The sequence below is a fragment of the Plectropomus leopardus genome, chromosome 10 (genome assembly GCF_026936395.1).
Source record: "Plectropomus leopardus strain MGB_pleo_1.0 chromosome 10, ASM2693639v1, whole genome shotgun sequence".
NCBI lineage: Eukaryota > Metazoa > Chordata > Actinopteri > Perciformes > Serranidae > Plectropomus > Plectropomus leopardus.
In genome coordinates, this window is record NC_142185.1 from 24094960 (window position 1) to 24119618 (window position 24659).

A 24659-nucleotide genomic window follows, 5' to 3' on the forward strand; every position below is an offset into this window, starting at 1 on the left:
AGTCCTAGAAACTTCCTAAAATCCCAGAAATGTCTTTAAGTCCTAGGGTCTTGTATGGGGATGCTGTGACGGGCCCTTCACCTCCTGTCATTTTGTGAAAGTGGCCCCCAAAGCAAAGCAACTATCCCTGGGCTGGACCATATATACTATACAAAGTATATAGATTGTTTAAGTCCATATAGTCTATTTAAGTATATACTGTATTAAAGTATATAGGGAATATCTGTGGGGCAATTCTGTTATAAACACGCTCTACTCTGAAGGAATATTATTAACCCTTAAGCCTTTAAAACCTGGAGCAACATAATTTTCTTTGTGCTGCTTTCAGACGCCTTTCACACTTTTTCCTCCTAAGGAAATGATTTTAAGAAGAAGAATTTAGAGAATGTTGAGCTACTTGAGCATTTCCATTTCATGCATCTCAAAGGAAAATACTGTACTTTTTACTTTTAGTTACTTTCATAACTTAGATTATTAATACAAAATGCAATCGACCAATAAATCATGTATAACTAAACTGCCCAGCAGTATACTTATACTTTTACCATCCACAACATTAAAGTGATTTATTTGAATTTTGAGATTGTGGTTATATTTTATATTCCTCAGACCATGCTGCAATAATATTTCTCGTTTTTTTAGACTTTATGATTTTATTGTTGACTGCACTGCTCACTTTATCTATTTTTTAATTTACTTATTTGCTGACTAATAACAGTTTTTGTTATTTCATGTTCACTCAGGCCTGAGTACTACATTTTTTATTTTATTTTTCATGCATTTGCATGATTGGAATGACAATAAAGAATCTGATCCTCTCTCTCTCCTGCACACAATCCCATGAAATGCGCTGCATGAATGACAGTTTTTGATCAACAATATATTATTTTAACGGCTTTGATGAATAAAGAAAATGACACATTATTAGACCTGTGTTTTTTATTACCATTATGCCATTCCCTTTTTTAAATATATAGCCTATGTATGTGACATTTCATGTACCTCCATATATTAGATGATGTTTGAGACTTAGTTTGAAAATATCTTAAATACCAACATTTTCTAGGAAGCTCATTTATTATTGGCTTAACATGGCATCTTTGCCAGGATAAGGATAAATATATTTCATAACTTCTCTATAAAGTGGTCCAAAGACAAACTGAATCAAACTTTAACTTTTGGAAAACTTTAATTATTAATGAGTATCTTGCTTTTTTTTTTTTTTAATTAACCCCCCACTTCTATTTGAGACAGACACAAAATTAATTATTGGCAGTGGTTCAATACAGATGCTTATTTTAGTGTATTAACAGGACAAGGCTATTTACAGCCTAATCAAACTTTAATAATAAGCTAAACAAACATTTTCTTTAAACACAAACAGAGAAAAAACACTCCTTAACCAACAATGAATTAGTCACGCATTTCAGTTCATCCAAAACATGGGCCGGCCCTTTCCAAATACAAAAAAAATAAATGAATAACTGGACCACTCAGTGGCTTTAAGGCAAATGAATGCTTGTTTAAGCTTATATGACATTCAGGCAAAAAGGACGGCCCGTCAACTCAATGTTTCGTACTTTAGGATCCGTGGTAAAGAAGCATGGTGGTGAAGAAGGCATGGTCGTACAGCTGCTCTGCTTTCACAGACTTCTGGTGCTCCACCTGGCTGCCTGCAGAGCTGCTGTTCTCAGATGAGTCACCGTAGATAAGTTGGCCGTGGAGGATTTCTGTTGCTGGGTCACACCCAAAGGGAAGCTGACTGTGACCATTTGAGGAAAAATCCTCACAGTGTTTCTCACCTGCCACTGGAAATGAGACAAATAGTCAAAGGGCATATATTTATATAAAATTAGTTTACTGTTTATATAAATATGACAAGGGCAGGGGGGGACAAATCACACTGGATTGATTTTGTTTTGCACAACTATTAAGGGGGGCTCATATGAGCAGCCGAGTAGAAATTTCGAAGCCGTTACGTGACTGCATTTCAACACACCAGAGAAAAAGGTTTTTTTTGCATAACCCTCAGAAAAAGTTGATCAATAATTACAAAGTACATTCCAGAGCTTTAAGCAAACCAACGTGATTTGACCTGTTTTATGTAGGTCACATCCTGATCTGCTGCTGCTCTCACATACAGTTACCGCTACATGACACAGTGACCTACTTCTGTCTCCACAGTGGTATTTAAGCTACGGTGTCAAGTCAAGAAAAACCTAAATCTTCCAGACGTGTCGGTATGCCATAATCCAAAATCCAACATAATGGGCAGACATGATTTAAATTGGAATAATCTCGTGAAAAATACTGTCATGTTTAAAAGTGTTTCTATGCATTAACCTGAAAATAATTCCACTTTTTCACGGATCGCAGTTAAAATGCCACTGAAACAGGACTTGACAGATGCATGAGAAAACAAAAATCCACCACAGTCACGTTTATAAAATTAATCAACATTTAATGATTTCACACAATCAAGTACAGAGCTGAACCTGCCCAGTACTAAGCAGTGAATGTTTCAAATTTAATGACTGTACACTCAAACTTCAAAAACAAACAGAAACCACCTGCAACATGAAATATTACTACAAAATACAGAAAGAACAAAGTTTCCCTTACCAGTATCTAAAAAAGTTGAAAATAATGTACATTAAGTTATTGTTCAACTACTCAATACAGCTCAAGAAATAAGGCTTTTTGTGAATCCATGCAAACTTTCTTGAGCAGTACTGTTTATTCATAACTACTGATTGTAAAACGGCCGATTAACAACTTTAAATCAGACTGTGTAATATCATATTATCATATAATATACAGATGTGCAAGCCCTGCTAGTCGCCTAAAAAACTAACAGTGAACATTCACCACACTTTAAGCACGCAGCCAAAATGAACGAAAAAGAAAAAGAGGAGTAACCTTACTCCAAGCCCATGGCCCCACTACGTCTTCGTATATGACATCCACAAACTACAAAAAAGCTGCACAGTGAGTCGTTTATACTTTGAGCTACATTCATGTTGGGATATGCTTTGGCATAAGGAAATTCTTGAATACAAAACAGCTTCAGCTAATGTCTGGTGGCATTTAACCCTTTGAAACCTGTAGCAACATTACTTGTCTTGTTCTGTTTTCAGATGCCTTTCACAAGTATTTAAACCTTTGAACTTTGAGCAAATTGGTGCAATTTCTTTCAAAAACATGAGAAAAAAAAGCAATGAGATACTAGGAAATATTTGACAAATTGCAAGATATTAGTAATTCTTTTTTAAAGAAAAATAAAAGCTGATAAATGAGAGGGGAAATTATTATAACTACAGCTACATTTAATGTAACATAAAATAATAATAATTACAATAATTAATTAATTAAACAATAATTTTTAAGCACTTTTTTTGTGTGCTAATTTTCAGGTAACTTTCTTGTACCGCCCCACTAATTTCTTGTTATTTTCAGGTCTTCTTAGTTTACTCTTTGCTTACGTCCCATTTTTTAAAGCCAGTTTGTTCAGGTTTCAAGGGGTTAATATCAGGAGACATTTCCTATGTATTTATTAAAGAGCGCTTAGGCACTCATTTTAAGTAAATATCTTCAATCAAGCATTATTTAAAAGAAAGTATACTCAATTGAATTTAATAAGTCAACAAGGGGAAATCCTATTACTTAAAAAAATCCAATTATCATTTAGATGCTGCATTTCATGTGGATAGTTATTTGTCTTAATATAATTGTATATAAAACACTTTCTCTGACCTGTTTTGGATGAGCATGTGACAGCTGGAGCTATTCCATAGTGAAATTCAGACGCTCCTAGCACAATGGTCACACCGCGTAAAAATAATAACACATAATTTGATGAGCAATATTGACTGATTTGAAACGTACCTTAATTTCTTCCATTAAGCCAATATGACCTACATTTGCTACTTGCTGTGTCGAGGGAATGGCAATAAGTTTGCATTATCTGGGATACTGCTGTATAATTGTGCAAAACAAAACTCATCCTTTTATCATAAACCTAAAAAATAATCACACAACAATTATCTGTATAACTGGACGGATGCATTATATATATATATATAATTGTATAACAAAGAAATCTCATACGTTTATCCATCCGAGTATAATTAGGTACATTGAAAAGTAGAAAATACAACACACACTGCTATACATCTTTCAAATGTAGCTTACCACCGAATCAAAACAAATGCTTTGCTTTATGTGTTATGCAAACAAACATAGCCAGACCGTACCAAAAAGATATACTGCACAAAAGGGATCATTAGCATATGCCTACACACACGCACGCACGCACGCACACACACGCACACACACACACACACACACACACACACACACAAGCCCTTTACAGGTAGGCGTAGGAGTTGGTGCAGCGACAGGGGGTCTGCATTGATGCCACAGTGATGACCTCCAGCTCTTTAGTCGCGGGGCTCAACCTGTTTTGTCCCCCCTGGTCCTCACAATGATCCATGGGCCCCGGCCCTTGTGGTGGTACAAACCCATTCAGCCCAAATGCATAGGGTCCTGGCCCACCTGAGGTTACAGTCGCTGCCAACTCCATGTTCATGCTTTCCATCTGCGGCTCTCCAGCGCCACCCAGTGGCCCATTTCCATTCAGCAGCTCTGGTGGCATGCCCAGACCTGAGAGAGAGCGAGGGACGCATGCAAAAATTAAAAGTGAGGAACGACATGTAAGAACAACTTTGGCCCTTTGCTACCTGAGCAAATTGGCTTGATTTTTTTCAAAAACACGAGAAGGCAACAAGCAACTTGTCAAGAAATGACCCAGAAAACATTTCTTGCTCATTATATTTTTGTTTTTGACAGAAAGCAAACCAATTTTCTCAAGTTTCAGAGGTTTAAATGATATTGAGGAAACCTGATGTTGATCCAGGTGTTAAAGGGTTAAACATGACAAAAAATATCAGTCTATCATGATGTAAAGCCCCAGGTAAATATTCTGCTATTTCTGCATCTATTTTGATGACAGTGTAGCCTTGAGAAATTAACACTGAACTTGATTTTTGTGAATAAAAAAAATTCACATTTGTTCCTACATACTAAAATAAAAATCTCCCCTTTTGAAATGTTTGTTACAGAATTTTAATTTTTTAGAGTCAACGCTCCACATCTCCAAAAATCCCTTTTTAAAGGCATATTACACAGGATTTTTAAAAAGACTCATACTGAGGTAATGCATTTCAATCATCACTTATGACCTACTAGAAGAGTGAGGCGATATATTTTCTCTCGCAGAGACTCCGCCCTCTGCCAGTATTTTCTTATTTTCGTCTTATTTTCTGTGCTTGGGATGTTTTTTTTTTGTGTACCACCAAAGCGCTCAGGTCTGGTCAGGGCTTTATAAAGAGGTATCCACCAGGTGCCAGACTGTAAGCAGCAGGGAGCCAAGACACACAGGGCCAAAAAAAGATTTAGTCAGGCGAAACTCCAAACAGGAGTGGATCTGGAGTTGGCTTTTAAATTCACTTTAGCTGGTGAGCGTGTTCACCAACAGTAACTTTCAATCCAGCACAGTATACCTTTAAGATTCTTGACATCCACATGAAGGTAACTTTGGTTGTGAACTTCAGGCTCAATCTGTTACACAATTAAACTACTAGTTTGTAAGTGAAAGAAAACTACTTATGTTGATGCCTGGTGCTAAATTATGTTCAAAAGTTGTGTAAAATGTGGTTGTATGAGAAGTAAGGCTGCACAATTAATCAAAATATTACCAAAGCAGTGAGAGGGCCAGGTGCAATATCCAAATTGCATGAGCTGCAATTTTTTGATGAATGTAAAATGTATGACATTGTTGTAAATGAAGCCTTGTGGTGCTACAGAGATGCTCCCACCTATAAACTATAAAGGAACATCCTTGTTTGGTACAGATCCCAGCAAAAAGCACAGTGTGTTTTTTGTTGTTTTTTTTTACATGAAAATGAAATGACAAAATTACTTTTCCCATTATATATCTATAAATATATATATAAAGCACCAAAATGATAAGGATTTTAAAAAGTCTACAGTAATACCCTTTTTATATTGTAGCACACACACACATACACACACATACAAGGCAGTTCTGTCTGTGCTAAAAATGCTGTGTATTTGTCTTAAGCTGCCATGTTTAGTAATTCTGTCCAGCATGGCTGCATGTGCAGCAGTCCAAGCTAATAATAGATGTTCCAGCCTGGTCTCACTGACGCTGCTTTTCCTTTCAAAGAAACCTGGAAAAAACTGAAATCAAAAACGAAATAAATCAGATTTAATGAGCTCAGCGACCTACCGTTGGGTCGAGCCTTCTTCCCTGGGTTCACCTCCATGCCATCGAACGACCTCTTTCTGTTTGGAACGCCATTCAAGAAGCTGCGTCCCTGGATAGTGGGGCGAGCGTGGCCCCCATTCTGGGTCATGCCATTCAGAAAAGCTCCGTTATGGGACTGAGCCATGTTTTGTTGGAAGTTCTGGGCATTGGAGAGAATCTCAGCGCACTCCTGGAATCCCTGAGCGTGGGCCAGGTCAGCAGCCGTCAGCCCACTGGCATTCCTCATACTGCACAACGAGAAGGAGGAGTGTTAGAAACACTCAATGTACATTTGATTTACATAAATAAAAAACAAACAAAAAATGACACTCCCAAACGCGCACACACAGGCACACACAGACTCATTAAGCACGTACTCGCACACGCAGACAGACACACAGATGTATAGAAATAACCTGCGCTGCTCTACCCTCTCTCACATCCTCTTTCGTCATCCTCGTGAGAGATGACGACTGATCCTTTTGGATCATTTGTATCTTCCATAAAACTTAAATTTTGACAGTTTCCAAATAATTTAGGAAACATCTGCTGCAAAAGGATACAATTAAGACAACTGTAGGTATGACCCAGGTCATTTCGATGGAAACCTGAACTAATCTGACAACTGTGGGCAGGATGATTTCAGATATTTCCATTAAATGATCCGCGAGATCCGCTGAATTTCTGTAGGTGATGTAGAAAGCTTCGTCTTGTCTGCAGGAGAAACACGACATCAAGGAGGATTTTGCAAAGCGTAGAAAGGACGCCGTCATCTCACATTTCCATTGGTGATACAGTCAAGGATTACTGTAAATTCGCATCCAAATTCCAGCCAGTGATGCAGCCATGTCCAAAAAAAAAAAAAAAACCTTAAGTGGTGATGTTCACATGAATGTATACTGTACGTAAAGCAGTGTGTGTGTCAAGTGATGTGAAAATGGATTCCTGAGAGCAAAAGTGATGCAACAGAGAGGCAGAGCAAGATTGCAGAAATCTTCTGGGATCAAAAGTCAAAGCTGATCATCAAAAAAAGAGGCCAGGATGTATCTTCAGAGGAAACTCCGCAGATTCTTCAGCGGTAAGGAGAGAGAACGAAACAAGAACAAAGTGCAGCCTTCAAGCATCAGAAATCCCGATGTCTTCTCTGTGGAAGCTGAAGCCATGAGGACGTCTCCATTTTGGGTCTCCAATTTATTTCAAGAAACAAGAACAAGAGAATGAAATACAAGAGCTGTCCTAATCTAAAGGGTTTTGTACAAGTATTCATGACTCCAATTATCTTTTTCTTTCTTTGCACTACGTACAGTTGTGTTAATCACATCCAGGTGCAGCAGGAATAAGGTGATTTTGTGAGTTCAACAATGAATGAGCAAACAGTGTTGTGTCATCGGTTTAAAATTTTCAGACTTGCACATGACAATTGAGTATAGAGGCAATGTCACTGGAAAATAAAAACACAAGAGATATCTAGTTTTATTTAAGTTAAGTAAGTAATACTACTTAATTTAAGGATAACCTCAAAATGTGTATTGCTGCAGTTATGTTGTGAATAAAATGTCAGATACAACACATTTAATTTTCTCCCGCTGTGAAATTATTGTGCAGGAACAAATGTCTGCCAGTCCACTAACCAATAGAGGCCTTTTTTGCTTAATGATGAGAATGTCTCTGCTCTCCATTGGCCAATTACACAACAATACTGCACTTGTTCTGTATCTAAATGTCATCGAACTGCAAAATGAGTTCTCTAAGCAAACAGCCACGTCTTTGTCAAAGAATTGGGACTCTGGCCCAAATCCAAGCTGACATGTACTATTAAAATGTGACAGAAACAATGAAAACTTCATGAACCGCAGGTTGTTTTATATAAATGTCAGTGCACTAGAGAATAGGTAATGTACATTTCTAGTTTAAAAAAAATAACGAAAGCAAATACTTAAGGAACTTTATGATCACTAACCACTATATTTTATCCATTCTATTATATCAAACTATTTACACTTCATTTAAAAGCAAGTGACATTGACCTCCACACAATCACACAATGAACGAATGGATTTAAAGTACACTGTTGCCGTTTGGTCATTCATTTTGTTTAGAAATTGCTCTTTCTCTGCATTTTTATCTAAACAGTTGTGCAAAAAAGAAACATTTCAAAAACTAGTGCACATGAAAAACATTTTTAAAAAGAATTTAACATTGAAAAACAAAAAAATTAAATCACACAATAACTTGTTGCACATTACCCGTCCCCTTCAAAATTAACGCTTCCAAAAGGATTATTCCAAATGCTTAGTTTTATATTAAAAACACTTTGTAATAAGATAGATGGATTGGTCTCACTATAAGGAACAAATCTAAAAGTCAACCTGTAAGTCAGTTTAACATTTTAATGTAAAGCACTTTGGTAAGCTCAGTCTTTTTTTAACTGCACTACAGAAATAAATTTGTCACGAAAATGCAGTGGTCTAAAAAACTTAGTTAACTGATCAAATTAGTATGGACACTAGGCCCTGGTGAAAAAAACATTACCAAAGGAAAGTAAACTGTAGAAAATCACTGTATCATCTTACCCTTTAAGCAATAGTCAGTTACTGTTAACTCCATTCATTGTAACTCTTTCCATCTGAAATGCTACAAGTACAAAATAACTGGGGAAGTCCAGAGGTTAAGTCTGCAACCTCTGGAAAAATGTGTGCTCTGATCTCAGATTAAATCCCACCATACCCCATTTCCCCAACTGTGGCTACCTCTAAATTTTTTTCAAGCTTAAAAAAAAAGAATATTGGGGGTGGCTATTAAAGTCCATCTCTCATTTTAGTAGAGTATAAGATCTAATTATACTGACAAAAAAAGCCATAAAAACTCTCACATGTTTTTGCTTATCCAAACTTTATTTTTCGGTTAGACCAAAAAGAACGAAGGCCAAGTGCTGAAGTGTTACAACAGCAGGTGTTCAAGAAAAGATTATGCTTTGGATACATTGTAAGAGGCGCTCGACAATCTGAATGGGACACTGATTTAAGCACACAAATTGTGTTTCAATCAGGTGAAAATTCTAATTATAACCTTTTCTTTTAAGATGATTTTGGAAGCTGTTCTGCATTTATTTATTAGAACAGCTTTAGACAGACATAAAGGGGGCGGAGACTACATGCAGCAAAGGGCTTCAGGTTGGAATCAATCACGGGCCGCTGCAGGACTCAGTTTTTGGTACATGAGACGCCCTCTGTACTACGTGAGATAGCAGGGCGCCCAAACTATGACATTTTTCTGTTACAAATGTCTTATTCTACTCAGTTGACCCCCTCATAATGCAAAGCCCGTAACAATCATAAAAACACATTGGCTAAATTCTGGTCAACAAAAGATAATATGTATCACTTTAAAGATGATTTGTGATTATATTTGCAATTATGTTATTTATACTGTGATATTGTTTTGTTGTATTTTTTTGTTCATTGTAACTGGTGAGTCTGGAAAAAAACATTAAATTTCACTGAATAATCCCTTCACAATATCCTAAAACAGTATTCCTTTAGTGAGACCTGACATCTACAATTAGCACTAATCCAAAATATGGATAACAGAGTACAGTAATGAACTACGTTTGGTACAGAAATTTAGAAAGGAAGCGTTAATTCTTTGTAAATGCCTGGTATGCTTTGCTTTTCCGTCCTAAGCACACAATATGTATCTTCTCTAACTATCGTCTAACCTTCCAGAGGCAGCCTATTATCATGCTACATGTTGACATGGGACTCACGTGATTAAACCTGTCCATATAAAGGGCTCCTATGGTTAGTTCACAAAATCAAAAACAAAATCATAAAAATAAAAACAAAAAGACTAGATACAGGAACAATCATGGATAATAAGCAAAGCATGCAGGTCTAAAACTTTAGTTTTGATTCATAAAAACCTAGCATTAAAACCAATCACCGCAAGAAATACCTCAACAGTTTGCCAGTGTGTAGATAGGAAGCGATAGTGAGAACACTCAATGCCACAACAGTGCGGCTATCCCAGGGAACGGGGCAGACTCAGCAGTGTCTATTCTCCCCCTTTCTAGGATTACTTGAAAAAACCAAGTCATTTCCAATTCAATGGCTGCAAAACATTAAGACGTACGGTTCTGGTTCAGTATAGAAAACTTTTTTTTGTAACTTATTGTCACTTTCATAAAGGAAAGGGTGACAAAGATTAGATGTCAAAACAGACTATGATATTGTATAGGGTTAATACTGTGACATACAAAATAAAACATTTCTGTGTATGAAGTAAAATATCTGGTACAGTGAAATGACAGTGAATAACCATTGCAACAGGATGATTGTTAGCATTATACAGTTCAGTACATGATGGTATGCATATCTAACCCATCTCACTCAGCTGCTCTAAGCCTCTGTCTCTGCGCTACTCTCATCACCGACAGCCTCTAATCACATTCCTACCTGCTGCTAGCTTGCTAATGGACCACCTGAACACTTTGAGGCTCATGACAAATAAGAAAAAAAACCTCTTTTTAATACGGAAACTTGTTAGATATTTAAAAAAAGGTTTATTTCTTTTTTTTGATCACGTTTAGTTGTAGGCACGAAAGACAAGATATCAAAATTACTAGAACATATAGAAATTATTTTTGCAGGATTTGTATTAAATGATAATGTTTTGTATTTCAGTTGCATAAGGTCAAGCTGAGCTAACTTTTGAAGGACTTTTGATTATATTTTTGATGTTTTATTTTTAATTTCATTGAATCAAAGCAAGAGCGTGGGTTTTGTTTCAACATCGAACTTTTGAGCATCACTTTATTTTCTGCATTCTGGTGAATTGTTATGCACAAATTTTTATTTTTTCAGCATCAATTTATAGTATGTCTTAAAATGTATCTTTTTTGGGAAGGGGGTGTTCTTAATGCTCTTAATTATCTACATATTGGGGCGGGGGACGTGTCCCCTATGTTTAGACGCTTGACATTTAACACACATTTGATTTCACACGTTTAATCCGGACACGAGAACCATGACGACTGATTTCAACACGGAGAGAAGATGAGAGAAAATAGTCAGATGAGACCAGGATCTTCATAATGCCGGGTAAGACCACAAGATTGTTCCACTGTGACCAAACCAAAACAAATAAGACTGCTAATTTGCTGTTCTCATGTAAAGTTTTTCCTCACTTTGTGATCAGACAAAGATAAGCATCAAACAAGGGTGAGCAAACTTTTCTCTTCTGTCGTTCAAAACATTCATTTCTTCATCAGGAACCAGGGCTATCCAGTGCAGGCATGTGCAAAGAATAAATCCCGGGGTTTCAGTGTGAAGGACACGGGTGGCTGGGCCACAGAAACGTGAAAATGTATCCAAAAATGAAACTATGGGTACTGTAAAAGCAGGTCTCTAAAGGGGTGAAAGCTTTAGTTCATATTTTGGATGATAAAACGCATCCAAATATGTTATATTCAGAGGCATCAGGCTCCTGATCAAACCTACTGTCAGCCATTAGGTGCTGCTGGGCGATTATTGATCATCTGTGGCCTTTAATTTTTATGGTATCTGGAACCACAGTCAGCCCTTTCTGGCAGCCATTCAGCCAACTCAGTGTTGAATCAGCGGTGGGGGCAGATGGTGAAAGAGCTCTCTGAATTGCAGTTGCACTAATGAATCAGAAATGGATCCATTTACTGCAGTTTCTCCTCGTTTACCTTCTCTTCTTCTTATCTTCTTCAAAATGCAAAGGGCTCACAACGCCAGTGCAAAGAAGAGTAGGAAAAGTCACAGTGTGTTGACAAATATATTCCCAGCATACAGTTTATGAGTAAAGACCACTGACGGGCTAATTATTTCCTCCGATGAAGGCACTGCCCAGCTGGCCAGATGAAGACACTGAGGTGTATTCAAGAGCAACAGAAGATGTGAGGAGATGCAAAGCATTTGATTACATGACGAAGGCCCTTTACTCAAGAACTTCACAAAGTGAACTCAACAAGGTGAGTGATAGTGGCACAAAGTTGAGTGTACATACTGTTTAAAGGGCGCAGCAGATCCTCTTTGTATGAAGTAATAAATATAGTACCATTACTGTTAAATGTTATATTTTGAGGCTTTTTGTACCAAGTATTGATTTTAATTTAAAAACATGACGACTATCATTGATGATAGAAGGTTCTGCAAGCTTCAATGAAGAACACATTTTTTAACTCCAGTTAATAGATCAAGAAATACAAATGGGAATAATTCACTAGAGTTTATCTGCTTAATACAAAACAGATTCCTTTGAAGTGTCTGGTTTTACAGTTTGCTGTTATCTCGATTTTGTTGCCGACGGCGGCGCTTCTTTGATGTGTGACAACATTGAGTTTAAAGCGGTCTTTACAAAGGAAAGAAACAACCATAGAGGGAAGATCCACTAAAATGTTAATGTTAGGACATCAAAAAAAAATCTGACCGATATCTAAACCTGGAATGAAGGAAACATTCATGGAGCTAAAATAAAGTTGAATTAAATTCAACCACGATGAGTTATTTATAGGAAAACTATTTACAAAACTATGATAAATTATGTCTGTTGTTGATTTTGTGAAATATTGCAATCTTAATATTGTTACAAATATTTTATAGTCTAGTTTATACTTGATTACCTACTGAATTTTTTGCATTTGTCTTGAAGGATAATAATCATACCTGCATTTATGATTATAAACAACTATGTGAATATTGTAATTTGTACACAAAATATTTATGAAATGAAATCTTTATGAAAAGTTACTGTGCCACGTGATACAATGTACATCACATATGCAATCATATATAAATATCAAATATTAATATAATAGTCACACCCAGATGGCATATTGATTTACTGGATGTTTTCTGAAGCGCATCGTGTCAATTTCAATTTAAAACAATATTTTATATTTGTCAAGGATTATTTGGCTTTCAAATGTTTTTTAGTCTTTGGGTAATCTTTGTTTTTTAAGTAAGACCCGTTATTTATATGATTAATGAGAAATAAAAGTGAACATTTTTAATGTTTTTTGTAACAGCAAGGCATTCAACACCAACTTCATTTTTTTGTTAGTCTAAAGTTATTTTGTCATGAGCCTCATTCCCACCTAGTGTGCCTCTTAGTTTCCCTCCCAGTTGTGCCTCTATACATTTCTGGGTTACAAGTTAAAAAAATAACTAATTAACAAACTAAACTAAATGCATATTCTGTAATCTGCAGGGGGAAGGGGGAAATCACATATCATTGTCATCATAAATATTACTCATCAGCTGATAACCAAATGCACATTACAGGACGTGAACAAGAAATGAAGCATTTATTAAACATGTCTCATGTTAACTTTGTAGCCAAAACAACCAGGAGTTTCATGGAAAATTATGGTTAAACTAAAAGTATAAAACAAATCACCTTAATTTACAGTGTGACTAAAAAAAAAAAAATCAACCTCATGATGAACTAACCCGAATATTTTTTTGTTTCCCAGTTCTAATTCAAGTTTGTGTTTTATATCTCTGGGACCTGTAGTCCAATAAAAAAGTAAAAGTTAGAGATTAAACATCTGTATTTCAACACCCCTTGGAAAAGTGTGTTAGCATTGTTTACATTCCTTATCGGACCCAGAGGTAACTAGAGGTCACAAGTCAGCTTTTATAAACTTTTATAAACTTTATTCACTAATGCCTTCTCTCCTCATTCTAACCACTGTCTTACAAAAAGAACCAATATTTCATCATGGTGTCTCTAATTAACTTTTCCCACGGATGTAATTTGCTCAGATTAAGAATGCAGCATAATAAAAGTTTTCTTTTAGGATAATAACATATAAATGCTACACAAAATAAACTTTGCATCTATAAACCCCCTGGTTGTTTGGGTTTCTGGACATCAACTGTATCAGAAAAAAAGGCAAACAACTAGTTGCAATAGAATGAAACTGCAAGTAAAGCAATAATTCAGCTAAACAAGAAAAATAGAAATAAAAAATGAATTTTTTCATTTAGATATGAATCTTTGATTAACATATGCGTTTATTGTCAGCTCCCTAGGACATTATATTATATTATATTGTCACTGCAGCCAAGGAAAACATGGACTGATTTATAAAACTGGACTGAAAACCAGAGTACGATTAAAAAAGCAGCTCAGAAAGTAAAATTTGCATACTTGTATAAAATGCGGCAATAAGTAAATTAAGTGGTTGATTCACTGAGCTGACTGACGTACCTGATCTTTGGGACCTAACTATGATCTGTTATGAGATGTAAGACACCACAAAGAGTAACACTGTCATGTGTAATTATTCTGTCTCCATACAGGTCTTACACAATCTAAACTTAAGAAACAAGAAAGATGAGTTATGCATCTCTCCTGCCTTTGTTCATGCTTCACATGCACCAACAGTAACAGAATGTAATCTACAAATAGAAATGCACAAAAGGAGCTGCCAGCCAAAAAGGTGGGGCTAAGCAACTGAGGGATTACAATTGAGAGATTACAGAATATATCCACTTCCTAAAATACCACAAAGAGACAGGGTGGCCTTGGCTGGTTACATTTATAATGTAAAATCATTTTCTAATCCTTTGTATATCTTATTATCTTGTCGAAACCAAGAGCATTTTTATATTCTTTAAAATATGACACCTGTCTTAAAACAGTACAATGACAGCCAAATAGTTTAATTTAAACTGAAAATCTGGATCTTGAAGTTCACAATCTCCTAAAAATGTTAAGTATGCAACTAAATTATGTATTATTGATGCATTTTCATTCTATGCAACAGAAGTAGCCTTTTAATACTGACAGTAAACAGGCTTCAGAAAAAAAGTGGCAAGGTGCATTTGGTCATCCAGTCAAGCTGCATATGTAAGACACTAACCAAAACAAATGTTAACAAAGAAAACCACACTCTAGATTTAACAAAGATCATGCATTATGGCCTACTAGACTAAGAACAGTTTATCAACTTTTACATTAGGTTGTCCTCTTGCATGTGTAATAATAATAGTACTGGATTTGTGCAGCTGTAAGTTAATATCAGAGGCACTGTGTGGAGTTAATTATTTACTTTTATTAAAAAGCAGCTCTTCCTTTAATGACAAAGTTGGTATGAATGTGTCACTTGAATGTGAATGGAAGTTACTTGTAAATAATTTCCCTTAACCCCCAGTATGTCTTTGCCAATATTATTACACACAGAGGGCAACTTAATGCGAATTGTTGCAATGATAAACAACAATTTCAAGGATTAACAAAATGTCACATTTTCAAGGGAGCACCACCAATTCTATTATTATTCTATTATATAACGCCTCTCATGATCAAACTGTTTTAAAATAGAGCAGATAAATAATCATTATTTTGTCTTGTCTAAACTTTGCAACCAGCAACAAAATGTTTCAAGATAAGTTTATACAATTTCTTCCTTACTATTTCATTAACTACATGGCTGCAACCATGACTACAATGCCCTGCAGATTTTTAAGAAGAATTACTTTTACCTGACTGTTCAACCATCATAACGTTACAATGGAAAATGTGTAAATAAATCTTGCTAAAATACATTGACATTTAGAATGGACTAACTTTAGTCTAAGAACAAAAATCTACTCAAACGGAGGGTCTTTATTCTAGTGTTGTTATTTAGCATCAAAAGATGTCTAGACCAAATGTGTTTACAAGGCAGACTATCAATTTCCATGTAGAAAAATGAGACCAAATAGACAAATAACAGGAAAATATTAATACTATATTTTGTCTGTCTTTATAAATGACATGCATCGAATAAACTCGTCTTATATTGAATGCATGAAATGCATTCACAGTACGGTCTAAGCCAATCACAGAGCTCCCCGAATCACGCATGCTTCGTCCTCCAAAACACTCATTCGAATTTTTGAGGAGTCCTGGTGTTTTATTGTAGGATCTTTTAAAGACTAATTCTGAACCTCTGATGAAAGTTATGCTGCAATCTTAAAAATATGTCCAGCAGCTCTGTTTACATTTACAAAAATGCAGTGATAAAAAATTGTAAAGTTAGCATTTCATAGAGCAGCTTCGTTTTGGCTGGCTATGTTTGACAGCCATAATATCAAAAATATTAAGTTTCAAATTGTTTTATCTCACATTCAGATTTGTAAAATCAATCTGTAGATCATCTGACTCTTATTTGCAAGACTGTAGAAAGAAACCGCATTTAAATCTATCATTTATTTCATCACTGCTCCGATTTGAGTTTGGTGGCGATCCCTTGCAAAGGTGTAACTGAGATGTTGGATAGTAGAGAAGAAAAGAAAAGAAGACACAGATCTGATCACAGGACTTACTCAGCTTTCGCTCCCTGAATCAAGAGAGCGTTGATACACTCCAGACTGCCCGCACGAGCAGCCTTGTGGATGGGCGACTCGCCCACATAGTCCTGAGTGATGACAAAAGACTGCAGTTACACACAAAAAAAACATGACTGTATTGTGTACGAGAACAAAGGTATGAGCCAAAACACTGCTGTTTCAAGATACTAAATATATGTATGAGTATGCCGTTAATAAAACAGACCCTCCCCTAACTGCCGCCTTTTTCCATTCCCAAGGTTAAAAAAACAGACGACAACAGGGCGTAACTCTGCAGGGCAGGGCCTGAACTTTTCAACCAGACTTCACCACCGCCCACACACATTTACAGTTACACATTAGTAGGAGTGCAGATGGAAGAGCGAGAGAGGAAAAAAATACACCAGAAGGCTGTATCTAACCACAATGCAATGTGGGCTGAGCTCAAATAGTGAGCTGCTCTGCTACCCAACACCAGCCATGTTGAAATATTAGGAATTCAAGAGAAAGAAAGTCACAATCATAAGTTTCCCAAAGTGTTTATTTCAACATATGCTTAGCAAATTCAAAGCCAATTGATAGAAATGCATTTCACGATGACGATGACTCTTATGTAATTGTGACCTACTAATCTGATTTCTCTAAGCAGTGCAGCGGAGCATAAAATATAGCCCCAGTGCATGACTCTGGAAAAAAGACGTGACGGGTGAACACGTAACAGTCTGAGAGCAAATGCATTATCAGAAAATGTGATAGCCATAATCTGAACATAAATCAGGTCGAGGGGTAAGTAGCAAAAGTAGACTGCAAGGCTGTGACCCAGCTTTAGAGTGATCCTTCTTGATAGGATCAGTCAGAGCTCAACCTCTCGCACTGCTCTACTCTTGTCTTTCACCCATGTGTACCTCTCCCTGTATACAACTGAGGGTTTTTTATGTCAAAGTCATTTGTTAAATGGGGAATCATGTAGTCCACAATCCCACTGTAATGTGCCATTTAGCACAGTCAGTAGACTGTGTGAAAGATTGTGTTTACATGCATCTCTCCAGGAAATATCAACAAGGAAAATTCCTGTAAACTGACTTTACAAGTTGGGTGATTTTCAAAGTACCAAACTGAACTGTTTAATCCCCTGTTGTACTATACAGCGTGCAGACGTGTGTTGTGTGTGTGCATCTGATGTCATACCTGTCTGTTAATATCTGCACCAGCTTGGAGTAGCCATAACAAGCACTCAGGGTGGCCCCCAAATGCAGCAATGTGGGTGGGCGTCTGTGCAAACCTGGAGGTCATGGCATTCACACCACAACCCACCTGAACCAGACGCATCACACACTCCAACTATGAAGACACAAGGGCAGGGCATAAAGAGTCAGACAGATTTATGAGCTATAGTGCTGTGCAAACATGGATTTGTTGTTTTAGCAGTTGTAAGTTGTAAGGATAATATACATATATTTGTTTTTCAGACTCTATATTAAGATACAAAGAATGAGAACAACATGTACAATGCATTAAAACGCCAAAAAAGTCAGAACAAAATGGCTTCTTCAAAGTGAAGTCAATATTTGGTGTGACCTCCCGTTACATGTAGCATCTCATGAACTCTATTGGGCCGACTATCTTTAAGTTTTCTTAAATAATCTTCTGGTATATTATACCCAGCCTGCCTCAGCACTTCCCAGAGGTCTTCATAAAACATGGGCTGTTTTTATTACCCCTTTCTCTGTCCAGGTGTTAACACACTGCTTCTATAATGTTCAGATCTGAACTCTGTGGAAACAACTCCATCACTTTCATTTTTTTTCTCCAAATATGATTTCACTGCATTAGCAGTGTGCTTGGTATTACTGTCATACTTAAAGTAATCCCATTTCTAATCAGACATTTCCCAAAAGGAATGGCATGGTGTATTAAAAAATTGTCAGTGCCTTTTTAGTATTCAGGGCCATAACAAAAGCATACAACCATCACAAAAGACAGCTTAAACAATCAATACTGAGTTTATGACATGTCTTGAATGCAACCTGGAGTAAATACACCAGAAGATTGTAGTAAATCTCATATTGTCTGTCCAAGAGAGTTAAAGACATGCTAAATAGAAAGAGAGGTCACACTAAATACTTGCAAGCTTTAGCCTTTTGAAGTTGTTTTTTTTTCTTAAATGTTTGCGTTTTTAATACCGTGAACCTAGTATTATCTGGGTGTATTTTAGCAAATACACTACAGAGAAATAAATATGTATGATCAGTATAACCTTGCTAAAACTAAGTTTAAGACTAATTACGACTTTCGCACAGCACTACGTGTGCATTTAATCTATTCATCCATTGCTTTTCCAGGAAGACACAAGGCAGGTATAGACAAGTGTGCAAGAGTGGCTGTAAGAAGGAAAAAAAGCACAACTATTATGTGGTCTGGCTCAGCCCTGAGTCTTTACTGCTCTTATCGTGGGCATGCATCCAATTTGTGTGCAAACTGTGGTCCTGCCCTTCCCAAGGTGTAGTACGAGTAAAGCAAATTTTAGCATAGGTACGTGAAGTCAGTCGGTTGGAAATGAGTCGTTTACGTAGTAAACTAGCTTTCATGTTTTTACCATAAACAACTTAAATAAAATATTTCAGGATAAAATAACTACATATTTAAACTGACCAATGGTAGTTTTTGAGCTCAGATATAACCCTGTTTTTCATCATTTTGGCGTCAAGTGTTCGTAATAACGGTAACGTTACCAAACGTTGGTAAGTTAAATTAGCTAAAGCTAACTAAAGTCAATTTTTCGAATTTCTTTGTTAACGGCTCATATAACGGCCATTAATAATGTTAAAATTTGTCCCCGCTCGACGTCAGCTTTACACCCGCAAACCCTTTCTAATACAACGCGAGACTTACCTAAAATTTACAATGCCTTTGGGTATAATTTATGAAAACCCGTTAGCTAAAGAACCGTATCAATTAAACGTTTACGGTCCATTGTCTGCCAGTTAACGATGGCTGCTTTTCATCGGTTAAACATCAGGAAATGGCCGAGATGAGGCTCATGTCGCAGACCGTCGGCGCGCATTCTGCACACCAAAATGTTAACTTCATGAAACACGGTACGTTATCGTTAAACTACCAGTAACAGAGCTACCTTTCCGAAATGAGCGGCCCAGTGTATGGGCGTCCAGCCGTAGAAGGTGTCCTCCACCGCGAGGTCAGCCGGGTTTGAGGTGCACTGAAGAAGGGAGCACAAGGCACCGACATCCCCATCCCTGCAAGCCCGGTGGAGAGGGAAGCGGCTGTTCAAGACCTCCTCACTCGAGAATCCAGACTCCACACCCACCGACATTGTAGCAAAAATGATAAATAATGCCTAACTACTTTGAAACTGACAACAAAAAATGACTACTATTGTTTTATTGTGACGCCTGTGTATCGGGACACGCGCCACCCTGACTGGTGTGTCTTTCTGCCTGACAACACAAAGCAGGCACAGAGGAGCACGCGCCGGCGTGAAACTTGAGAAAAGCCGAGCGAGCTGCAAACTGCGGACTGGATTTCACAATCCTGACTTTTGGTCTCTCCCTTAATGCCGGTTTACGATCAGCTGTAGGAGCATTGTCGCCACCTTTTGGACATTTAGTGTGTTGCAGAAAATATGGAGTAATTTCTGTCCTTGACCACCAGGGAGCAGAGGAGCATCAACATTTATATTCAGTACACACATCTCTGTACTGTGAACTTTTGATCAATATTTTTGCGCATCCTACACAATACTGTGTAACTCTGTCATTTCCAAACAGTTACAGTGTACATACTCCACTTGTGTTTTTTGTCATACTGACATATTTATTGCATTTTTTCAGTTCTAGCCCTTTTTTTGTGTTTCTCGACTCTTGCAGCTCGTTCTTTTTATTTCTCTGTCCTGTTAAAATGTTTTTTGTTTGCACCAAGGCAATTTCTTTGTACATGAAAACCTGCTTGGCATTAAACCTAATTTTGATTTTGGAAAAAAAAATGCAGGCCTGTGATTAGGTGGTGTACTTTATTTATCAAATGAGGAAGGTGGCTGGAGTGTGAATTTGTTTTGTTGTTGTTATTGTTGTCCTCATCGTTGTTGTTGTTGTTTTTAAATTTTGTCCCTCCCTGAAGCTCCTAATATTCCTCCTTGGGCCTCCCTGAGTAGGTGGGGGAAAACACCACAAATAACCATATTGTACTATAATACCATAAATGACCATATCATTTTAAATGTAGAATAAAGTGACTTTGATGATGGATGCATGTTTATGTGCACATTGAGACACATTGTGCAAATAAAAAGGAGGATTGTCAGAAGTAGGAAAATCCAGCAATAATTCGTTTTTGAAGTTTATGACCATATTAAATGGTGTAGTTAATACGGGGGAATTTTTATTTATTTATTCATTTCTTTAAAGAAAATGTGTCTTCAGATCTGCTCATGGAAATTGGGGATCAAAATGTTTTGTTATTTTTTAAATAGCCTACATCCATTTAAAATTCTATGTCCCTAGCCAAAGCAAAAAAAAAAACCCCAAAAAACCCAAACAAACAAACCAAAAAACACAATGTCTTATTTGACGTGCACCATCCCCTCTCCCCTCAAAAATAACAAACAGTCCCTTATTTAATTAAAATTAATTTGTTTGGCACTATGCACTACTGAAGTACTGACTTGTGCTGACGTAATAAGAGCCTTAAATGATAGGATCACGTGACCATAACAGTGAAAGCATTGTTGCTCACCAAGACCAGTGTATAGGATTTAGGAGGATATATTTTCATATATATATATATATATATATATATATATATATATATATATATATATATAGTACCGCCATGTTTCTATAGTAGGCCTGGAACAGATGAACAAAACTCAGGCTCAAGTTACGGCCATTCACAATTATTTAGTCAGCCGTTGCAGGTAGCAGCCCCTCTGCAACAAGGGCATCGTAAACAATGATTGTTTAAGCATGAATCTGCTTTATTCAGTGTTTTCACTGGATCCATTTGACTTGGGGAGGAAGAGACCTCTGTGGTTTATTTGGCAGCCAGTAAAAAATTCCTGAACACTGATTGAATTTTAACTATAAATTTCAACTGGTTGCAATCTCCAAACCTCACCACTAGATGACACTGAATCCCATAAAGTCTTACACTTTCCTTTAATTGTCTTTCCTGCTCAGTCAAGCCCCAATGAGATCGTATCTCAGTGTCTGGGAAGTGGAACAAAATACTATTTCTGTATAAAAATATATAATTCTGAATTTTAACCTGAGTTTGACTTAACAAGTGGGTATCTTTCAAAGTTAGAACTTGAAAAGACTGACTTTTGGAGGGAATCTGTTTAATTATCTGACTCAGACTGCTGAAGTCTCATAACTGTACAAGTTTTATTTGTTTTTTTATTTAAAGAAAAAAACAAGGACAGTGGGTTTTGTACCTCATCCCTTAGATTTGTCAGAATTCCATCTGCAACCAATAATCGATTTAAAGCCAAACAGTGAGACTTTTATCTTAAATCACACTGAGAAAATACTATTTAAATGTCATATTTCTTATTAACCACTAGAGAGGGGTGTACAACAAGAAATGGACAACCTCAAGCAGGCTCTGACCAGTGTAGAAAAGGAAGGGATAAGTGTTGCCATATATATATATATATATACACATATATATACATAGATAGATAGATAGATTTTTTTATTTTTTAAAGAGAGAGGCTTACTTTTTGTGCACAAAAATAGTAAAGGACAAACAAACCTTTTTTGCAGCTCAGGGTGAAGTATTATCGATTTACACTAGAGGGAGATATTGACTGTAGTCGGTCACTTTAAGTATACGTTGTAGTTTCCCTCCTGAGCCACAAGAAGCCAATTATAGTTCAATAAAGATACCAGCAGTCTTAGACTTCGGTCTGACGTGATATATGGAGCCATGACGTTTGTGTTTTTCTGGTTTCAGCATCATCATTATTAGTTGGAATTTTTAAGAAGCATGATGGAGACAGCAGACACAGTTTCCATGAATTTCCTGTTTTGTCACTAAAAATGATAACACATCCATTTTTCTAAACCAACTCATCCTGTGGATGACAGCTCCAGAGCTGTGTGTTGTTATGAGAGCGGCTCTGGAACAAAGACAATGTTAATGAACCTCAGTGAAGTGCGTCACACTGATATTACTGTGATGATGTCACACACCACCTCATTGGCCAACCATTTAACATGATCTGTGGAGACACTCCATTACCCACGTTTCCCAAGTCACCTCCTTCACCTCTCTTCAACACATGACATGGGTTTGGGCTCCTAATCATCGTAACACATACACACTCACTTTAATGATTATGCATGAAATAAATCATCAGATAATCCAAATATAGAACAGAATATGACAGTTACTGCCCACATCGGAGACCATTTTACACTCATAAAATGCACCCAATTTACTTTAGGCTCTGATGAAGTCTTTGTTAAACTGAATATTAATATTACAGTCCATAAAAACAGAGACACAAATATCTATTGAAGAGGAATATTTAGGGTTTCGTCTAATTTTATATGTGTATAACAACAGGAAGCAGAAGCAGTAGCCAAGTCCATGGGGACTTGACTTGGGAACTGAAGAGTCACCAGTTCAAGAACTTACGAACCAAATATGTAAAGGTCCTGTTTGTGCATGTGAGTGTATTTCGAGGCTGTGTTTGTGTGACGAGTAAAAATAACACGTGTGGAAAAGTTGAATTCCTCTCATGGATAATATAGTACTGTATGTTTCACTTTCTTAAGTCCTGTTTCAGGTCGTCCCGTGGGACCAAAAATGTTAAGGGTTATGTAGGATATGATTAGTCTAAAGAAAACTTAATTACTTTTTAACCTGCACCCTATTTTCATGCTTTTGTGTCTAAGTGACTAAAGTGAGACAACTTTTTTTAAAAGACAAACAGCTGCAGGGGTGAAACAGGCTGCAATACAATCCTTACGCCTGGAGTACACTGCACGCGTGAGCAACACGTGACGGTAACCTCGCCACACCGCAGCATGTTTCACACTCGTGGTGTCCACACTGGCAGAGTTGTTGCTGTGACGCTTCTGCAGGGCTGCCTGCTGCTATAAATTTTGTATTTCCACATTAACAGTACATATTCTGCTAATTTATGAAGTTGAGCAAGCTCCTGCATTGTCAACAACACAGCCCTGCAAATATTTCACTATAAAATGCTTTGTGTCAACAACTGATATGACTCTGTCAACAGAGATGTTGTGAGAGGACTTTTATTTTGAAACAGTAGCAGGAAAGTTTGAGTAAAACAGATACATTTGTATTTTCTCATCTTTGTGACCTATAAAGATATTGAAACTGCAATCAAACGTGGTGTAGAGTCGATATAATTATCAAAACACCATTTTCACTGTCTATTTTTGCTGACAACCGCACGCAACACGCAACACGCAGCATGCTGAAAAAAAATGAACCACTGTTTCTTCAGATGTGTGGCGGCTGACAGGCAGCTGAGACGCGCCTGACAGCTCTGACTTGTTGTCATGGGCATCAAAAAAACTTTTAAAAAAAACCCAAAAACAACAGGTTCAGCGACACTCACACAGGCAGTGTGTTTCAGGTGTTACAGGCAATTGTGCATCATCTTACGTCCACTAAAAGTGCTAGTTTCTGCCACTGATGGGCTCAGGCTGTGTCCAACTATTTCTGCACTTCTCTAGGTCTCTTCAACAATTCCTCAACAACAATTTCTTTTCACTTTTAATGTAGGTGCAATACTATGAATGTCCTCCAGGACAGACTGTCTGAAAATTTGCGATATTATCCCAATATTAAAACAATATCTCATCTACCTCTTAATAATTCCATTTGTGCATAACCCACCCCTTAGTATCACTCTCCTATAACACTGTTTGACTCATACCTGGTCTTTGATATGTTCACAAAATGCTTATATTGTATTTTTTATTCTATGCATT

At 36.9% G+C, this 24659-nt stretch overlaps 1 protein-coding gene across 1 annotated transcript; it reads right to left on the bottom strand.

The window, feature by feature from the left end:
- Positions 1-1170: 1170 nt before the first annotated feature.
- ankrd10b (ankyrin repeat domain 10b) lies at positions 1171-20148 on the bottom strand. The gene is made up of 6 exons (XM_042494154.2): positions 19805-20148; positions 17860-18012; positions 16669-16760; positions 6311-6576; positions 4555-4662; positions 1171-1808 (listed from the first exon to the last, which is right to left on the bottom strand). The coding sequence occupies exons 1-6, from the start codon at positions 20000-20002 to the stop codon at positions 1582-1584; spliced, it is 1044 nt and encodes a 347-aa protein (XP_042350088.1). The 5' UTR covers positions 20003-20148; the 3' UTR covers positions 1171-1581.
- Between the last annotated feature and the right edge of the window lie 4511 nt (positions 20149-24659).